The sequence below is a fragment of the Gopherus evgoodei genome, chromosome 3 (assembly GCF_007399415.2).
Source record: "Gopherus evgoodei ecotype Sinaloan lineage chromosome 3, rGopEvg1_v1.p, whole genome shotgun sequence".
Taxonomy (NCBI): Eukaryota; Metazoa; Chordata; order Testudines; family Testudinidae; genus Gopherus; species Gopherus evgoodei.
In genome coordinates this window covers 66787619-66808528 of record NC_044324.1, presented here as the reverse complement: position 1 = coordinate 66808528, position 20910 = coordinate 66787619, and the positions used below count along the sequence as shown (strand labels likewise).

The window sequence follows — 20910 nt, the reverse complement described above, 5'->3', positions numbered from 1 at the left end:
TGAAGATTTAAGTAGAGAGCACCAGTAAAATGCGTCTAGATACAAATCTCAAGTCATACATATAAAAATATATACTGCTTCCTCTCCCAGCCCCTGATCAGGTAAAGCATAACAGACACTCAATATTTAAGGTCAAGGATCAGGCAGGCAACAAAGGCTAATAAAACAGTAATAGTTGGTGACATCAACTACTTGCGTGGAAACTCATCAAGTATCATAGCACAAGGTTTAGGGAAGCAACCTCTCGACATCTTAAATGGAGTAGCTATTGCTAGAACAAGAAAACAATTAGACTTAATATTAAATACCACACAGGAGTTGGTTCAAGAAGTAACTTCACCTGAGCCATTAAATAAAAATCATCACATGTAATTAAGTTCAACATCTCTGGGGGAGGCATTGCAGTAAATAACATGATGACATTTATCCTTAAAAAGCCAATTTTTTTAAAAGGAGGAAACTAGTCATATAAATTAACCTGCCCAGAGACAAACTTTCTTCCCAGCTCCAGCTGGACGGTGGTTTGACCTGAAGCATGAACATTTATATTCCTTCTATACTTCTTTTGTTGTAGATGTTCTCTCATTTATGTCAATAGGCGTTTTGCCATGGACTTAAGTGTAGGATAAGTCTCAATATCACTCCAAGGAGCTTGAAGCCCCCAAAATATTTTCCTCTATTTAATATATTTTCATGTTATATAAAGGGAGCTGATCTTGTGAAGTTTTCAATCTCCCACACATTCAAATGATCTCATTATACATTTTAATACAAATATACATTTTTTAAAAACAAAAATCACCTCTTAAAGGAAAACTGTAGCCATGTTGCTCAGGCCATAAGACTAAAATAAGTGAAGCAGTTCTTACAAGGAATACACAGTCTGCTTTTAAAATCAAAGGTTTTAAATAAAAAGTGCCATTTCTGATCCCTGTACTGGAAGTGTTATTGTTAGAAGAACTGGAAATCTCTCCCTCTCTCTGAGGACCTAACTCTGTGTCTGCCTAGCTTGGGAATGAGAGAAAGACGTAATAAAGAGAGTTAACATTTTAAAAGTACCAAAACCTTTTCACTACTTTTCCTATCTTTTTGAGCGGAACTTGAGATGTCATAGCTCAGTGCCTGCAGCAGAATTGAAGGTGCGGGTGCATGTGTACCATAGAACAAATCCAGAGCCTGACTGTGACTGCATTCTTCCGCCTAGATCCTCCTCGTCTGTAAAGAGAGGAGATTTTTGTTTTATTTCTTATATAATCACTCTCAGTTTCATGTCACCCAGAGCCAAATCCTGCTCACGACTTCAGTGGGACCACTCACTGAGAAGACAAATAGGGTTTGGCCCCATGGCCATGCCAATCGTTAACAGACTGTATTTAAATAAAAATACTGACATGTTTTCATTGTCATGCAGATAGTATTTTAAACAGAGGGAGATGGAGACTATATTTAGCAATATACATTGGTGACAGCACTTATACAATATTTTATATAACTTCGTATTTCTATATAGTATACTGTGATGGGGTGTGCAGCCCACACCAGCCCTGAAAGGGTTAATGAGGGCCTGAGAGGCCAATAAAGTCACCTGGGAGGTGGAGGGCCACGATTAATTAACAATAAAGCCCAGCTGGGGAAGGGCTGGCACAGCACTATAAAGTTAGGAGGCTGAAAGCAGAAGGGGAGGGGGAAAGAGAGGGTTGTAAGAGAAAGGAAGCCGTTCCTTCTGTGCTTTGCGTTTCCTGGCTTTATAGTGCTCTCCCAGTCCTTCCCCAGCGGGGCTTCACTGTTAACCCTGGCCCTTCTTCTCATAGGTGACCCCACGTAACTTAATTGGCCTCTCAGAACCTCCTTAATCCTATCAGGGCAGTGTGGGGTACAATCACATCACATATACCCAAAAGATAAAATAAATTTTGAGTTAAACAGGCTGATGTGTGCTGAATGTTTAAACTAACAAACCAGAGGAGTTGTTAATCCACTAAAGAACTTTGTTGCATTCTATTAATTCCTGCCTCACAACAATAAACTACACAGTCATCAGCAATGAGCCTGAAATGCTCATATGCCTAAGCAAAAACAGTCAGCAAGTGACGCCCATGCTGCTTTCCTGTTCATTAAAACAGGAAGGATAATTATGCATGTTCTGCTTAGGTAGCTTTCAGGAGCTGCTCAGGGCAACTGTGAGCTAGTATTTTGATGGAAATATTGGCAATCTGAACAAAAAGACCTTGTTAAAAGCGAGACCATCACTATGTAAGCAGATGATATCAAAGAAGATAACAATTGCAACCATTCTTTGTTCTAAACCACAAAACATCAACTGCAAAAATGATCAATAGAATGTGCGTACACACTTAGACTTCCATTGCTGCCAGGGGTGGATGTCCAGTTCCCATTAATTTTGAATGAGAATTGAGTGTTCAAACAAATACTTTTGGTGGCAATGAAACACCATCTTTAGGTTTTGCAAAATAAATGTATATGAGGATTTTTCTTAACTAGTACAACAAAGTGTCCAGATTGAAAGATTTTAAGGACCTTTCTTTGTGGAACCTTGATTCAGATTGTAATTAACAAACTGTGTCAATATCACAAAATACTAGGAGTAATGAAGTGCAAGGAGCACTATTTGCTCATCAATTGCTCATAATTAAACTAACTCTTTATGATGCAGAGAGTAATCTACTTCAGCACATTATAAATTGAAGTCTTTCCTGGTAAACAAAACACTCCAGTTTAAATCTCTGAATAGCTGCTAAATATAAGCCCAGGCACATTTTCACTAAACAAATATCAGAAAACAAAATAATGGGATAAAAAAACCCTGACCCAAGATCAAAGGCACAGACTACACTAGATATCACCGGGCAAGAGATGTGTTTTAGTGATGTAAGTTGTAGGTATTAAACACCTACATTCCCTTTGGCCACAAGTCCAAATTCCAGTAGGGGTTGACTCTGTCCTTCAGAGCCGGCTTTAGGCCTATTCCACCAATTCCCCCGAATTGGGCCCCGTGCTTAACAGGGCCCTGCACCCAGTGAGAATCCCTTCCCTGGCTAGAGGTGCCTTTTTAATTTTTACTCTCCCAGCAGCGTTCCGGGGCACTCTCCCAGCAGCACTTTGGTGGAGGGTCCTTTGCTCACTCCGGGTCTTCGGCGGCACTTCGGTGGTGGGTCCTTCAGTGCTACCCAAGACCTGGAGCGAGTGAAGGACCCACTGCCAAAGTGGCCCGAAGACTCAGAGCACGCCCAGTGAGTACAAGCCCCACGTATATTTTTACGTTTTTTTTTTAAATTCATCCCTGCCAGGGCCCTGTCGAAACTGTTCGAATTGGGCCCCACACTTCCTAAAGCTGGCCCTGCTGTCCTTGAACCCAAGTTGAGGTCTGTGCAGGTTTACTGTGTGGACAGTTCTACTGGATGGACATTTGAGAACCCCTGGCACTTTTTGCTTAGAAAGTGCTGTCCTTAGCTAAGGGCACTCTCTCCTACATTGATGAACAGTATGTTGGGCACCAATTGGTGGCTGCCATCCTTTTCAGAGCTGGCAGCATTTCAGTGGTTCTGCATATATTATTTATGACATACTTTGGGATCCTTTAAAATAAATTAATCCTAAAGCACTTTCATTAGGCAATTACATTTAGAAGAGGAAGGATTTTCCTATGGTTAATACATGGAGGTCTGGTTTCTATCATTGATTCTGCTGTAGACTGTGTGACTTTGGCAAGTCATTTTATGCACTTCAATTTCTCCATCAGTAAAATGTGGATAATAATACTTACCCTTCCTTTGTAAAGTGCTTTGAGACCTATGGATAAAAATCCTTATATAAAACCAAAGTACCATTATTTATTATATTATTACTATAATTAAAGAACTATGAGAGCCTCGAATGGCAGGTACTATAAAACTAAAAATGTTATTTTAGAAAATTTTAAATAAATTTCACAACCAAACAAAATTCAAAAGTACATATTTTCATACACTGTACATAGTTGCTGGCAATTAAGGATGCAAAATGGTTATCCAAATTGCTGTCAGGATGAGGTCAAGAAGGAAAATAAGACTTCATATGGCTAGTAGAAAAACAGTCTACTGAGATCATCTATTTCTTCAATCTAACAGCCATTCAAGTGCCAAAACCTTGAAGACACTTAAATCAATAGCATTCAGCCCCCAAATCTTCAAGACAAAATCTTCAAGCTGCCCCGTTCTTGACATTTATTTTTAAATCTTTATATTTTATAATTATAGATGTCAACCAATCAAAAACTAACCATTCTTTGACAATCAGAAGCTCTCTTACTGTGCATATAATTATTCTGTGTAATAGGATGACAAGAAGTCTGGTGTCTGGCCATGGTAAAGCCAGATGAAAACACAGCAGAAAGGAAAGATGGTCTTGTGATTGAGGCAACAGACTTCAGACTCAGGAGATCAGTGTTTAAATCCCTGCTCTGACACTGACTTCAAAGCCAATCTTGCAAATCTATGTCTCACCTCTACACTTGTGAAACCTGATCAGAATATTTCCTTACCCGACTAGGGTGTTGTGAGGACAGATACTATGGTGATGGGTGCCACACAAGTACAGATACAAAGGCCTGGTCTATACTACAAAGTTAGGTTTACATAGCTGCCTTGTATTAACTTAGTTTTGCATGTGTCCACACTTAAATTTGTCTCCCACGGATGCAAGCTCTCCATTATCCCAACATAGTAGCATCACCTCTCTGAACGGCACTGAGCTATGGCCAGTGTACTGAGGTTAACACAGCACCAGCACTCCTACAATCTACCAAAAGTACATTCAGCTGGCATTCTGCATCCGCCAAGCTGGAAGTTCCTTGGTGCTATTGTGGTGGCAAGTGTCTGGCTCCACGAGCCAGGTCAGCAAGGAGCAGGCTGGGTCCCCCAGGATCACTATTGGCATTTCAACATTCCCAATGGTAATCCCCTGGTTGGGAAAGAACATCTCTGATTGTAGCTTTCTGAACAGACCTGTGTTTTAAAGATGTGAGTGTCATGCACCTGGCATTGGCCACTGTCGGAAGACAGGATACTGGGCTAGATGGACCTTTGGTCTGACCCAGTATGGCCATGCTTATGCTCCCTAACTAGCCAACACAGATGTTGGTGAAGAATCCTGGTGATCCACCAGCACTTGCATAACCACAGAAAAATGTGTTGATGTACTCTGTAGCAAGGTGGGATGTGTGTTGTCTATTGCTCCACCACAGTTCCGGAACTCCACAGCAACAAATCCATTCATTATGTCCTGCGCACTGCTGTTGGTCCAGTAAAAGACATTACCTCACCCACCTTGTGTCTCTAACGATCGACAAAGGAAGCTGTCAGTAAATAAGGTATTCTTAAGTTGCCTAAAATTAGCATCATAAACCAAAACCCATAGAAACACTTCATTATAATACTCCAAGCTTGATTAATGATAACAATATATACAAAGCTCTTTAAAGATGGGTTAAAATTTCACCAGGATTAATAAGGCTAAATGTTAGTTCACTCTGCCTGCTCATTCAATCCTTAGCCTGACTGATAAGATTTCTACCAAGCAAGTAGTGTCAGTTGTGATGTGGATATCTGTTCATGGAATATCAGAGCTAGAAGGGACCTCAGGAGGTAATCTAGTCCAACCCCCTGCTCAAAGCAGGACCAATCCCCAGACAGATTTTTACCCCAGTTTCCTAAATAGTCCCCCCCGAAGGATTGAACTCACAACCCTGGGTTTAGCAAGCCAATGCTCAAACCACTGAGCTATCCTTCCCTGTTCATTAGACAGTGAAATAAAATCACCAATTAATTTAATATTATGACATAATATCAGTGGCTCCTGTACAGCAGGGCTGGCTGGGCTTAGCTCTTCATTCCAGCTAATGCAACCTGGTCCCAGCACAAAGGGTTGCAGCTCTGCTCACGTTTGGCTCAGCCCGCCCAACAGGGTCTGCGGGCAGTTGGGCCAAATTTGAGTGTTGCAACCTGGCACACAGTTGCAATACCACTCACTCAAGTTTGGCCCAACCATCCTGCTGTCAGGGGGGGCAGAGCCAAACCTGAGCAGAGTTGTGATCCCATGACACCAAGGCGAGGTTGCAACAACCTAAGCAAAGAGTCAAGCCCAGCCAGCCCCATGGAACAGCCACTGCTTCAACTGGGACAGGGAGTTTTGAGGGTCAAAGTGGAACAGTCCCACAAAACCTGGAACTGTTGGGGAGGTCTGTCAGAGGCAGATGGGGACTGGGATTTATTTACAAAAATAGATAAGCCCCTCACGATGGTTTCTCTAATATATTCCTTCTTTTATCAATAAAACTGAACTTGTAACAAAGTGGTATTAGTATGTAACCGGAATAGGTCAATCCCATTGCATATTTTCCTTGTCAGTTTATTTTCAGTACTAGGGCTTCAACATCTTTGTTAATGTCACAGTGGCTTTTCAGTTAGACCAACGAGAGATGAATGGATTGCCAATAAAATCTCTCCCCACAACCCTGGCCCCAAGAGAAAGACAGGATTGGCAGGGAGGAGATGGACATTTGAGGAGCATTCTTAGGGAGAGTGATGATTGAAATTTATCTACTTTCATATACAAATCCTAGATCACATTTGAATACAGCTCGTTGTTTCAGTTTGCCTGCAGACTCAGAGAGAGATAGAGAACAGTTTGTGGCATCAAATCTACATTCATCTAAAGAGCTGTAAAGAGACCTCTGGTCAGTCAGTGCAGAGGTGAAAGCAAAACAAACCAAAACAGTGGCACCAGGAGTCCTCCCCTGGAAAAAACTGAACAGGTACAATGAAAAAGATTTTCAGATATTAGAAACAAGTCAGTAAAAAGGATAGTCTATTCTGCATTTATCTGGAATCCTGTGCCAAATTATGTTCTGTTCTAATACTATATGCACACCAAAACCACAGGGCCCCAAATACATTTAATATTCTCCAAAAACAAAACACCTCATACAAAAATGTTCAAAACCATTCAATATCACTACTGTTAAGACACTATTTAAAACCAAAGCAGTCTGTCCTGATCTCTGTAAACAGCTGTGTTCACCTCCTATCCTTAGCCATTTCCCCCTTGTCCTGCACAATTCACAAAAACAAGCAAAGTAAACCATAGTGACAGTTGCCTCCCGGAGCTCTAGACCTTGCTTCCTCCTTGTCACACCAAGTTCTGAGGCTGTGAGCCACCAAGAAGGGAATTGCAGAGAAGACAGCAACACAGCACTGCACACCAGGCTGGAGATGCAGGTTTTACCTCATCTGTACTGACAACCTGAAGCCGTGTCTCCCAATGCCTTCTGCTAGTGACCGCTAGTGCCTTTTTTCTTCTTTTTGGGGGAAAACCAAAAATTTGAATCCAGCAAAACTAGCAGGAGAATCCTAGATTCTTGGATTTCTGGCATATGTGGATTTCTCATTTACCATTGTCACATTCACAGCTTCTGTTATCTCTGCGTCTCGGAATAATCTTCATTCCTGAAGTTTGGTTTCTGACATATCAATACTTACGCATATACTAAGCAGTATAATCTGGTAATTTTTCTATGAATAAAATAAACTGCATATTTTATAAACTCATAGAAAGAGGAACAATTATCTATCAATGGGCATTAGATAGTATTAAAACATCCATCAAAGAAGATAACCTGGCAGCAGAACACAACATATATATATATTTTTAAATTATAACATTTCTTCTCCCCCATTTGAAGAAGTATTTGAATATTTTACTCAGACTCTATTGCATTGCCCTAAATATCATTTGATATCATACCATTGCAGCCTGAAAATCTAAACAGATTGTCACATTATAGTAAAATGTTCAGCAAGTTAACATGAGGATGTACCTGGCCTCTAGGGAATCCCCTCAGGATCCAGGGTTTTGGAAGGTGGGGTCAAATCTGCAAGGATACATACTCAGATCACTTTGGTGATGGTGGTGGGAGAAAAATTCTCTTCAAAGTCACGGCCTTTTTTTTTTCAACATCGGGGGGGTGTTATTTGTGCCCCTCCGATGTTACTGCTTATTATTATCATTATTACTTATTATTAATTTGATTTACATCCCCTCTAAATCACAGTAGCTGACTTTGGGCAGTAAGCTCCTCATTACGTGTAAAACTGCACCAAAAGGGAGCACCAAATCTCACTGTCACACTGTTTTTATTTGATTGCTGCCCTACAGCAGTTCTCCCTCTTGGTAACAAGGCCAGCACATCATGGTCGCTGGCTATGGTTAGCAGTTAGAGTGGCAGACTGACGTATGTGGGAACAAGGCCAGTTCTTGTAGATCTCAGCCTGTCCTTACTCCTCTCCAGCCTTTTCACCACACAACCGTATTTTTTCAGTGTTGCCATTATCTACATCTCTGCCAGATGAACTCCCACATCCTTTTCAAGATGTGTAAAAACCACGGAGAAGGGAGTTACTGAATTTACTTTTTTTGCACTGTACCTTAGTGTGTTCAGAGAGGAAAACATACTGTGCAGAGTAGCTATTCCCCAGACTCTTGTCCATTCACATGCTGAGCTCCCACACAGCAGCTGGTGAGCAGATGCTACTGCATAGCTGCTTTCCCCTTCCATAGTACTGCTCTCTTTTTGCCCTTACTGGTTCCCTCTGTACACTGCATAATTTGAAAATTCCTAGTACTTCCAGTCTGCCCCTTGTAAATTCTCTGCATTTCAGAATTTAACAGAAATTGACATCATCCTTAGTAGCAAGGAAAGTAGCAGGTGATATCGCCCCATAATTGAAAAAAAGTCCCCTGCTTTTTTCTTTGTGTTACTGTGTTACATTGTCTCAGGTGGTCATGGAGTTTTTTGCTGGGATTTGGAACCATTTCTGGCCAAAACAGAGAATAGTATTAAAGATTTCTTCACAGCTCTCTTCAGATTCATAGCTGCAACAGAACTAAATGAGAGATTAAAATATCTACAGCTTCTGCATCATAAATATCTAATTCTATTCAGTGAAATGCACTTCTGTCTATTTTCACAGAAACAGATACCAATTTTTCACCAGAGACCAGCTCTACGCTTAAAATGTACAATGACTGAGCTCTGCTAGCCATGTGACATAGCTTTAATGATATAGTGGAGATGCAGTTATAACAGTAAAAAAGTCCTTTTTGCCAGGATAGCTTATTTTGCTCAAAGGATTGGTATAAGCTACCAGTAACAAACAAAAAAGCACCTTTTGGTAAATTACATCTGCACTAGGAAGGTTTGCCAGAATAATTATGCTGGTACGGCTATACTGGCAAACCCTTTCTAATATAGATAATGTCAGAGATATGATTCTTTTCAAGCCAATTTCTCTCTCTCTCTGGCTCTCATTTGCAACTTTTATAAGGAGGGTGAAAATTTGTCAGTTGTATTTTCTGAAACATCCAGAGCTAAATAATTCCAGGGTCGAACAGCTCCAGAGATATGACGTCCATAATTATATCTATATCCCAATCCACTCATGTTTTTGATAATTCTTCACTAGTCTGTTATTACTTCTTTATAGTTACAGTATTATGATAGTTATAATTCATCAAAAGAATGAATACATTAGTGGAATTTGAATATTCCCCAGCAGCATAAAAAGACTACTCATAAGATACTATCAATGGTTTGTAAGAAATACCACAATGTATTGGCATGATCTCAAAAGTTGCTTATGCTCAGAACTGTTTTGTTTTATAAAACTTTGGGATATATTTGCTGAGGAAGGGTGTAGGCAGGTGGCCCAGGACTTTTTCTAAAGATTTAGGTCCTTGTGGCCTGGTTAAGTCACCTCTGCACTGCTCCACTGGCACAAAGATTGTTTCAAAACTGCCTTAACTATGCAGCTCAGAATTCCTCCAACATATAAAGGGAACCGTATGTGGGAAGCCAGGCAAGTAGCAGAGGAAAGAAGATCTCTCTTCATACCACGTGAAATTTCTAAAAAGTTGGTCACAGAGCTAGTTTATCTCACCACTAAGGACTTATATGAACTAGGCAAATTTGCACCAATGTAATTGTATTGGTGGTTTGAACAGGACCAGATTTCCAATTAGGAACAGCTGGCACATGCCTGGGGCGCCTAAAAGTTAAAAGTGTGTTAAAAGTTTCATTTTTTTTTACAGAAAACATGAAGGTCAGCTGTAGGCGAGGGGATGGGAGGGGAGGGAAGCTGTGCCTAGGTGTAAGGTGTAAATCTGGCCCTGGGTTTAAGTGCGAAAAAAACCACTGCTCTGGCACAGAATGGGTCTTATACAGGTGCAACTTACATTGGTAACTTACTGGAGTAAGTCATACCAATGCAAGCTCCATTTTATCTAACAGAGTTGCACTGGTTAGTCTGTGCAGAGCAGTTATTCCAGTTGCTGGGTCTCTGCTTCATGTGGAGAGATGGACGTGTTCCCAACCATAGGCAGATGTTTAGCCATGGGAAACAGCGAGTTTATCTGGATGTGTTATCTCTTCCCCAGGCAGCCATTCAGCTCTGTGACACAGAACTGGCGTGCTTTTTCTTTTGATGATTGCAGGCAGAGCTAGCTTCTGAGACATTTCAGTGTGTCAGAAAGCCATGCATGTGGGGCAGGCTCAGGTGCACAGGATGTGACAAGCAATGAAATTCAAGCTTAAGGATGACACACTGTCTTAATTTACCCTTCTTTGTCAAAAAATCTTGACCGAAAGATAGTACTAACCTTTTCTCCCTTGCAGAAATTAGGCATTATTTTATCTCCTGCCAATTTGTGTCACAACTTTGATATTATCTCAATACATCTTTTTATATTTACCCTGTGTAGAATGTGGGACCAAAGTATGAAAGGAACTCACTGGTCAGATGATAAAGCAAATTATAGTCCTGGTTAAATAAAACTGAATGAAAATACAGCAAACGTTACTAGTAAGATCACTTTTTACTATATTTCATAGATGAATGGGAACTATTTTAAAGTGATTTAATTTTCACTATTAGATAACAAAATAGAAACAGAACAGGAATAAAGTCCTTCCTCCCTTAAACAAATACATTTTATAGAAACAGAACAGGAATAAAGTACTTCCTCCCTTAAACAAATACATTTTAAATATTTGTAATTATAGTGCTGTTTTACATGCATGCAAACTCACAGATAAAAGGATGGCTGTACTGTTTCACAGTAATTTAATTTTCCTGACATTATACTTGCATGAATTTTAAAACATAAATAAATTATAATTTATATAACAAAAAATATAATGACTGGGGTTCACTTTCTGCAGGAATCTGTGTAAAAAAAAATCCAGGGGGAAAAAAGTGCTAATAAATACCACTGCAAATCAGTACTTTACTGCAATTCAACCAAGTGCAAAACATAATCAAACTCAAAATGTATAGTTCAGGAAAAAGGAAAAGAACCATATGTTACACTAATTCAACAGAGCAGGCTGGACTTTGTTTGAAAATACTAACCCTTATTAGGAAATCTTTCGGAAGACGAGTAACTCAGACTGAATTATGTTTCTATTAACGGTAGTGAATTCCTCAGCTAGATGGCAACAGCAAATAAAAAAAGAACATGCTTACATGCACTCACTTGTTTCGAAAAATTAAGAATCATCACTAGAACAAAGTGTTCATCTCACAGAAATAAGCTGGTGTTTGTGCTGAATTTGTGTTACTCTCCCTTCTTTTCCTTTTCTTTCAATATCATTCTGTATCTTATGGTGGTAGGTTTTTTCCTCCAGGCATTTATTTGAGCTAAAGCAACATCTGAACGAAGGTTTTGTTCCTCTCAACAAAATATTCTTCACTATTTAGTTGTCAGGTTTAGAGCCCCATTCTGGACAGCTCTTCCAGGGCACCATCCGCATCCATTGCTAGTATTCCAGAAGCATTTTTTTTTCAGTTTGGTTGAAAAGGAAAACCCACATTGATGTCATGCCCTTTCCTCATTCCTTATACTTTCTTTTGTGGAATAGTGTAAATAGCTTCAGAGATTTGCTTCAGTTATCTGAAATGGACTGAGAGGGCTAAGTCTGTGAAAATTAACAATAACCAGAGGAAGCAGACTCCTGTTATGGCAATATTAAAGTGAGCTAAATGCTGGCTGAGAGTGGAAATGCTGAGGAAAGAGATACTACTCCCCAGATTGCCATGAATTATTCTACAAGTACACAAGAAAATGAAAGTATATAGGGAAGTTTTATGGCAGAAATTTGCATCCTTGGACTAACAAAATGGAGTTACACTAGGGTAGAGGAGGATATATACTAGTTATTCAACAGGCTTTGCTGCAGCAGTGAGCAGACAATGCAAACAAGTACTTTGGATTTGCTCTTCTATGCCACATGGGAACTTTAAACACAAGTGAATTGTACAGAAATGCTGGTCCAGGAGGGTTGTTTTATAGTTTGCAACTTCCAAGTAACTGTTTCTTGGAAGCCTCCCCAAATCTACTTTACTATCAAAACAGTCAAGGTCTTACGTAACAAGTCTGGCCAAATAAAAGATGACTGTGAAAGAGAACAAAAATATTAGAAATCTTATAAAAACACAGACATGATGCCTTGTCTTGTCAAACTGTAGAACAAAAAGAAAATTAACTATCTCACTGCCTCGGCCACCAAATATTCCTGATACAGCTTGACAATTTGACATTTTTAATGAACTGTCCTTAAATACAGCAGCCCAGAAATACACAAAGGGAGGGGTTAAGAAACAAAGCCATTCAAAACTACAATTAAAAAAATAACAATAAACAGCAAAATAACTAATGACCCGTAAAATAGAGGAAAATTGTGGGTTTTATATATTCCTCTGCTAAGCAGGTTGAGCCTGTTCAGTACTTGGTTGGGAATTGGTCAAGGAAAGGCCAGGATGCTGTGGAAATCAGTACTCCTGGTTAAGGAGATAGCACTCATCCTTTTGAGTCATTACTGAACTGACATCCTAGTAGAGAGGTAGGGAGTTTGGTGTGATAGAGTAGTGGAAAGGTTATGGGGTCACTTTGCTGTCAGAGTTTCTCTTGAGTCTTAGCAAAGGGGGGAATAATAGTCCATTTTTTTCTTGCAAAATTCCAGTTTGGATAATTACATCTGTCTGCCTAGATCCCTCCTGTAATTTAAATCTTTTTCACTTTCAGTTTTGAACTCTTATTTATGGACCACGACCCTACTGTGCTAGGAACTGCACAAACACAGAACAAAAGACAGGGCATGCCCCAAGGGGCTTATAGCCTAATTACAAGAGGAGAGAACAGATGGATACAGACTGACAAGGGAATACAAAGCAACAATGGGACAATATTGGCCAGTGTGATAGGCAGTGGTACTAGCACAAGGCTATTTGCGTGTCTGGCAGTTGAATGGGACTCTGGCACTGATGGAATGTCAGAAGAATTTTAGAGTTTTACTAGACAAAATTCTTTATTAAATAATATTTTGTTATTTCCAAAATATTAAAGCCTAAAATTTGTCCCTAATAATATCCTGTCTGGCAAGCAGTCTCTTGGTATGCCACAGCACAGCTGCCAAGACAAGTGGAACATTATCCATAGATTTTCTTTTCTGCCTGGAATGCTCTTTGTAGGTGTAATTTACACTCAGGCTGGCATGAGGACTGTGAAAATGAAGTACTGACATCATATTTTTTAGTGTCTGCTGTGAAAGTATGTGGCTCTAGATTTGGAACACTGCTGTCCTCTGCTTATTTACCTTTCAAGTGTCCCAATCACTCTTATTTTTACCACTGACGAATAGTGCCCACTTGCAGTCAGTCAGTGACTGGATATGCTATTGTCTTCTGCACCAATGGATGATTATAGCCCATGCACATGTATTTGCATGAATAGGTTTGCCTTTCTAAATTTTACCCAACTTCAGTCATTCAACAAAGTAACCAGAGAATGGCATCTGTATCCATGGGTCTCAGCATTATTCTCAGAAAGCAGCCTTGCTTGCCGATCAGCCAGATGCAGCAGGAATTTCACATCAGCGTCTGTGAGCATGCATGGAAAACAACCACTGACATAGCTTGCTAAACTGGATAGTGAAATATTATTAGGAGTAGACTGTTGGATTGTCCTCTGAAATTGACATGTTGGATATCAAAGCTGAATTCCAGAGGCTGTATGGGAATTCTCTTTATCCCTTAATTAAGGGAAACACTTCAGGTGACTATAGGAAGGTTCTACTCATGCTGTGTGGTGGGGAAGGCTAATAGCTTATGGGGGAGAACTAGATCACATGATTCTCTAAGGATATGTCCACACTGCAATTAGACACCCACGGCTGGCCCGTGCCAGCTAGCTTGGGGTTGCAGGGCTGTTTAACTACAGTGTAGATAATTGGACTCAGGCTGCAGCCCGAGCTCTGGGATTCTCCCATCTTGTCCTAGAGTCCAGGCTCCACCTGAACCCAAATGTCTACACAATTAAACAGTTCCTTACGCCTAACCATAGTGTAGACGTACAACTGCAAGTGCGATTTGCAGTGTGTGTAGACATACCCATGCTAGTCATACTCTATCTAGCTTGCTAAAAACAACAGCAAGGGCATTGCAGTGCAGGCTTCAGCACAGGCTGCACGAGACTGCCTGTCTCCCCACTGAGTACATACTAGCTTGTGCAGCCAGTGCTGAAGCCCGTGCTGCGACATCCACAGTGCCATTTTTAGCCAGCTAGAGCACAGTTACAGTAGTACTCCTACATCAGCTGCACACCTGCAGCTCTAATGTAGATATTCCCTCAAGCTTTCTCAGGTCTTTTTGCTCACATTTGATAGTGACTTCTTGATGGAAATAATTCTCAATTGCAGAACAGTCTTAAGTTTGACTGAGCACACACCTATGCCTCACCTATGTTTGTTTCATGCCAGTACCTTAAAGCTATCCTGTATATATTCAGATCTGTAGAGTCTTTCTGCAGCAGTCTCTTCATTTTTGTCAATAAAACATGTATACAAAGGTTTTCAAAGCTTTTGTCATCTGAAAATTCAGGAATACAGCTCCATCCCACAGTACATCCTCCACATCTGGAGGACGGAAGATTCCTTTTCAAATAAGATCTGATTTATTTCCAGAGTGCAACTTTGCAAACAGGAACAGGGACAATAGATAAATTTGGTTCTTCTGATGAAATAACTCATCATGATTCCCTGCCATGTACTGCCATGATTCTTATAGTTGGAGGTGTGGCTGCTCAGCACCTCAGACAAATCAGACTCCTAGGAGACAAATCTCCGCTTAGGAATTCTAATAGAAAGGCACCCAGAAACTGGCCTTAAAAAAAACCTGAATCTCATTGTTCTCCTCATGAACCTGTTTGGCAGGAATGGAGAAGAATATATGCTACATTATATAAACCATTCAATTTAATTTCTTCCATTTCTTGTTCTTGACCAGCAAGCATGCAGCTGTAATACATCATCCCGATTCTTTAAATTCTTCCACAATGAACATAGCTTTGCCTCTCATGGATTATGGAGTAGCACAAAGAATGGCATTTTCTATATTACACAATTTTCACAACATATTCATGGGTGAAAACAGGAACAAAGGGTATATAGGCCTAATATTGGCCCCTTACAGGGGGTGAAGATCACCCTATAAGTTTAAATAAATCTCTAAAACATTTCTGAAATAGTTTGTTTTGTGAAATATGTGCCATTGTTGAACTCATTAAAAGGTTTTATTGGATGTGTCATTTATGAGTAACATAGCCATTGCCAGCTCAAGCCAGTAGAGCCTTTATTCCATCACCATCACAGCATGGTGTATTCTTTATAGGCCTGCTCCAACTCTCAGTGAAGTCAATAGGAGTTATACTGACCTTAAAGGGATTTAGATTAGGTATTAGGCACACACATATCCATAAAATCTATACACATTTAAACAGGATGCTAAAAATTACTGCAATATAAAGTATTTGCCTCAAGATCAGCACTTTGACACATTTCAAATATTGAAAATTAGGTGAATGAAACATAGATAAAGAGACTGATTTTAAAGAGCAGGATACAACTTTAACTATAGCTGGGAAGTGCTATATGACCCCACCATCCCCAAATACAAAAAAACCTAACTCCTAGGATTTAGCCTACCTCAAGATCCTCTCTTCCCTCCCTTTGTGATGGGGAATGAGGGTATCTCTGAGGGGTACCTCAGTCTGTGAAGACTTAAGGTCTCCCCTTCTCTCTACAAAAAAGTCCACCAGCTACATCTTTTATATTTCTCTCTGGGCACCGGCCCCTTCAGCCATTGTCCTCAGTGGACACTGTATACAAATAATGATGAACCAATAATTTCAACATTATTTCTTAACATTAAAAATTCCTATTCACACTCCTTTAAACCTAAAATCGGGCCTCCGTGATGCTGTGAGGAAGGCAAAGACCCTGCCAATTTGGCCCAGAATAACACCTATTTGATATGAAAACATGATCTAGTCCGACAGATGCAAAGCATCATGGAAATACAGCTTGACAATACCTCAAATATAGGGAAAGTAGAGCAGAGATAGTGGCAAGATGGCTGTGTAATGATCGTGAGGGCTTTAAAAGGTAGAGCTAGGTTTGGCAACCCTCCCAGATTGGCCAGGAGTCTACAGGAATCGGTATCAATCTCCCAATGACTATTGTAAGCAATTCTGGAGATTTTAATAGGCTGCTAAAAGTCCAGTCGGTGGTGCGGTGGGGCTGAGGCAAGCTCCCTATCTGCCCTGGCTCTGTGTGGCTCCCGGATGCATCTGGCATGTCTGGCTCCTAGGTGCAGAGCTGGCCAGGGAGCTCCGTGCGCTGCCCCAACCCTGAGCGCTGGCTCCTCAGCTCCCATTGGCTGAGAACTGTGGCCACTAGGAGCTGTGGGGGCAGTGCCTGAAGGCATGGGGTTAGAAACAAATTTATATGCAAGTCATGAGTAGTTTCTTCAGATTGCATATTCTCTGGTAAATAGTATAACTATTCTATTAAACTGACCTGAGTGGCACAGGGGAGGCTATTCAAATCTATTAATAAATCTTTACATAGATTTATAATTATTTGTAATAAACGTGCATTTATCAAATGGCTGATTACAGAGCTACAGCATAAACTCTTTTCTGACTTTTTTTCAGAGGGCTGCACAATATTAATAGTGATGTAAATTTACAACTTTTTGTGAAAAAGTATCTATTGAAGCTGATTTTCAAATATTAGTAACAAATAAATATTTAGACATTTATTTTAAAGGGTCTAGTTTACATTACTTAATGAGAACATACACATTTTAATTTTAAATAGAGAAGCCAATAATGAATTATAAAAGTATAACAGGTGTGAAAATAAATTAAGTATGCTTTGTGGATTTCTTTATTTAGCCTGCATTACCCTATTTCCTGTAGACAAGTCATAATTTTTTTATATCTTGTATGACCCTACATTTATTTAAATGATGTCACTCAAAATACATAGTTACACAGTGCTATAGATAGTGATAAGTTAGATAAAGAACTATATAGTCTTAATATATACACATACTTAGGCATTCAAACAGTATATCTTATACTTGAGCTTAGGGTTGATGGACTATCAAGGTAAGAAATAATTTAAGGATCAAAACAGAATGGCGAGCTCTCCTTGCAAATGCACTGAGATCTGCAGTGGTGCCACCCAGTTCACTCCAGCTCCTCAGGGTTTGTTTACTGAAATCCTTGCTTTCATGATCCTCTGTGTGTGGCCTCAAACCCCTCTTCCAGGAGAGAAAATGTGACAACAATTCTGTGAGTTAGGACTCAGAGTTTGAATACTTAGTCCCCTACTATGGGTTTTCCTTGGAAAGAGAGCATCAGGCCTTATACCTAGGTGCATAAATTAATCCAATAAAATACAAATAATTCAACTCCCTGGTTTCTGACAGATATTTTACTGAAAGCACATAAAGTTATATTTCTGTATAGGACTAAAAAATGTGTCCAAACAAGGGCCTTTGGGATTTTTACATTATTGTATTGTATACATTTAGACATTATTCTTTCACATTCAGGAAACCTGGAACTCAGCTATTGAATTTTTTCAAAGGAATGTCAGCAATTCTGTCTATTAGGTCAATATTTGATTCCTGTCCTTTTGGAATGACTTACTTTTTATTCTGATACTGAGTTTCTGTATTGTTGTGAATATTTTGAGAAATCACAGGTAATAAACAGAATTTGCTTAGATTTTACCTTACAGTAGAAGTGGCTGAGTTTACAATAAGGGAAACTAAGAATCACATTAAACACCGTTTTAGGGCTGAAAGTACTACACAATCATATTTTTGCAAGCAAAAGTCACTGCAATGGTCTCCACAGCAGTAGAAGACATTGTGTACTCTAGAGAATTATAGTATAACATGAACCTCCTCAGGCTGAATTTAATATTATCTTTTAAAAACTTTACATATTAACAGCCTGATGCTATATTCCTGACACACCTAAAACGCCAGTTAATTTGAAATTTGAACTTGATTTGAACAAGATTCAAAGAGGAATTATATACTTTATGGATAATACAAATATCCAGACAGGGTTTAAGCCAATCTCTATAATTATTAGGGAGCAGGGCAAGACCTTAATGGCAGACAAACTACTCCACCTCTACTTTCTGGGGAGTTTCCTGCACCCTTCTCTGAAGCAGCTTGTTACAGCCACTGTCCAAGACAAGAGTACCAGACTATTAGGTGGATCACAGGACTAATCCAGTATGTTAATTCCTCTGTTCCTGTTTCATTGGGAGTTGAAGTTCAGAAGGAATGCAGCTTCAAACCAAATTATATACACTTTAAACAAAATAATAATTATAAATAAAATTAAAATATGTAGCTCTTAACAAAGGGGGAATGTATCAGCACAGACACTTTGAATACTGCCAGACCACTTTTAAATTTTAAATTACAGTAGCTGATTTGGATTGATCTGAACTAATATGGTTTATTTTAAGTAACAATCTGTTTGCTACTTAGATTAATGAGACTGAGTGATAATGACCCTATTGCATTTCGAGCAGCACAACATAGTATTAACATAACTTCTAGTTCTGTACTTCAGATGATCCCATTACAGCTATCATTTGACTCAAATGCATAATTTAGCATGCATGTTCAGTTTAAAACCATAAAACTAGAAGTAGATGAATAGTTACATTTTAATTGAAGCTGCCTGAAATCTCAATAAAAACAAACTTGCTTCTAGTGCTCACAAAAGAGAAAAAGAAAAACGAGGAAAGAGACTTGATAATACAAATATACAATACTGATACTTACCTTCACTTTGGGATTATCCTAACTCTGTGATAGGAACAGTACAGTATGCCTGAGTGCTCGGCTATTCTAAAACTTTCCTTTTTTTAAGCAACACAGGACATTAAGGGCTTGATCCTATTCCTACTGAAGTCAATTGCAAAACTCAGTGAGTTCAGCAGGAGCAGGACTGGGGACTTTAAAACATTTATTTCTTTTGCTTCTTTCTGTATGAGCTGTTTCCCCTTCAGGCCACACAGATACAAGGCTTTTAAGATTTCTGAAGTAGCAATAAAGAACTGGAACCCCTCAAGCACATAATGAAGCATCATGCTGCACTCTAATTTATCTGAATTCACTGACCCCATTTTGCCAGTGTTGTTTTTAAATAGAAAACACTAGGTTTCCTCTTAACTGAGAAATGAGATGTAATCTCTTAAAATAATATTAAACATGTTGGTACTGTAGGTGCTACACCTACACCTTAAAATTATGCCTGTTATATAACTGACCTTTATATGCTGCAGGTTACAAGTCTTGCATTTGTACTGAATTGTTCTGTCAAAAAAGATTTTGTACATGCAGTATGTCATTCATGTCTAACCCATCAACTCTTGATACCCACATATGTCTCTTTGCATTTCCTTGCTACATGTAAACAAGGCTTCTGAGAGATAAACACATTCATTCATCAGGACAGAAGAGATTTATAATACATATTTTTAAAACATTACTGCACGGATTCTTTACCAAGTTTAGAAATCAGACAAAATTAAATGACTCAAAAACTCTTTCTGAGATGGAAAGAGCTTTTTCTCAGTGGACTATATTCTGACATACACATATGATTAGTCCATGTGCCATGGGTGAAGTATAACCTGTTTTTAATTTGAGTATATATCACTCACCTGTTTGGCTAAGTTGAGATGTGCTTCTGCTCCTTCGAGATACTATGGCAACCACTTTGGCACTGAGACTGGATCGTCTTTTCTTCCCACCTGTTCCAACTGTCCCGACAGCAGTGTCTGATTGACTCCCATCATTATGTTCCAGTTTGTACATCTCTCCACTCACACTTGTGCTTTTTGTGATGGTTCTCCCTGAAGTCCCCATCCGTCTGCCTTGCATTTTAGGGGTAAACGCACTATATTTACAAAGTAAAAACATTTAAATTAAGTGTATGTGTAATAGGGTCTTCAAAACAGAATTCATTTTATCAGCAAATTAATTCAACAGTCATTTTAAAGTAAAATCTTATTATAACTCTGTTTATCTGGTATCCAAATATATAACTGATTTGACATCTCTCAAACTACATGCTCTCTACATTGTAATCTATCCTTCACCTCTTCTACAAAAAAATAAACATGATGGTTCTTCAAAGAGATGGAAACACACAAACACAGAGATGTATCAATTACATAGAGTCTTGCTCTTTGCATCCATTGAATATATACAGTGACCATTGAATATATACAGTGATACTCCAGTAATTTTTACTGCCAACATAAACAAATATATTAAACAAAACAGAGGTAGGTTAATCTACATATATTATAAGCATTGCTCGCAATAGACTGGGCTGTCACTAGACATAGAACACTCTGTTTGCTACCTGCTACACTTTACTAAAAGAGGAGAATAAATAACCAGACCCTCATTAAAATAA

At 39.2% G+C, this 20910-nt stretch overlaps 1 protein-coding gene across 49 annotated transcripts in view; it reads right to left on the bottom strand.

The window, feature by feature from the left end:
• The window catches only part of RIMS1 (regulating synaptic membrane exocytosis 1), a 527235-nt gene that overhangs the window by 34867 nt on the left and 471458 nt on the right, over window positions 1-20910 (bottom strand). For 41 of the 49 annotated variants that reach the window (XM_030555702.1, XM_030555709.1, XM_030555712.1 and 38 more), the window contains one exon: window positions 20150-20385. The exons of the other annotated variants lie outside the window; for them this stretch is intronic. In XM_030555702.1, the coding sequence (XP_030411562.1) occupies window positions 20150-20385 (236 nt within the window). The remainder of the gene's footprint in view (window positions 1-20149; window positions 20386-20910) is intronic. 49 annotated transcript variants of the gene reach the window in all.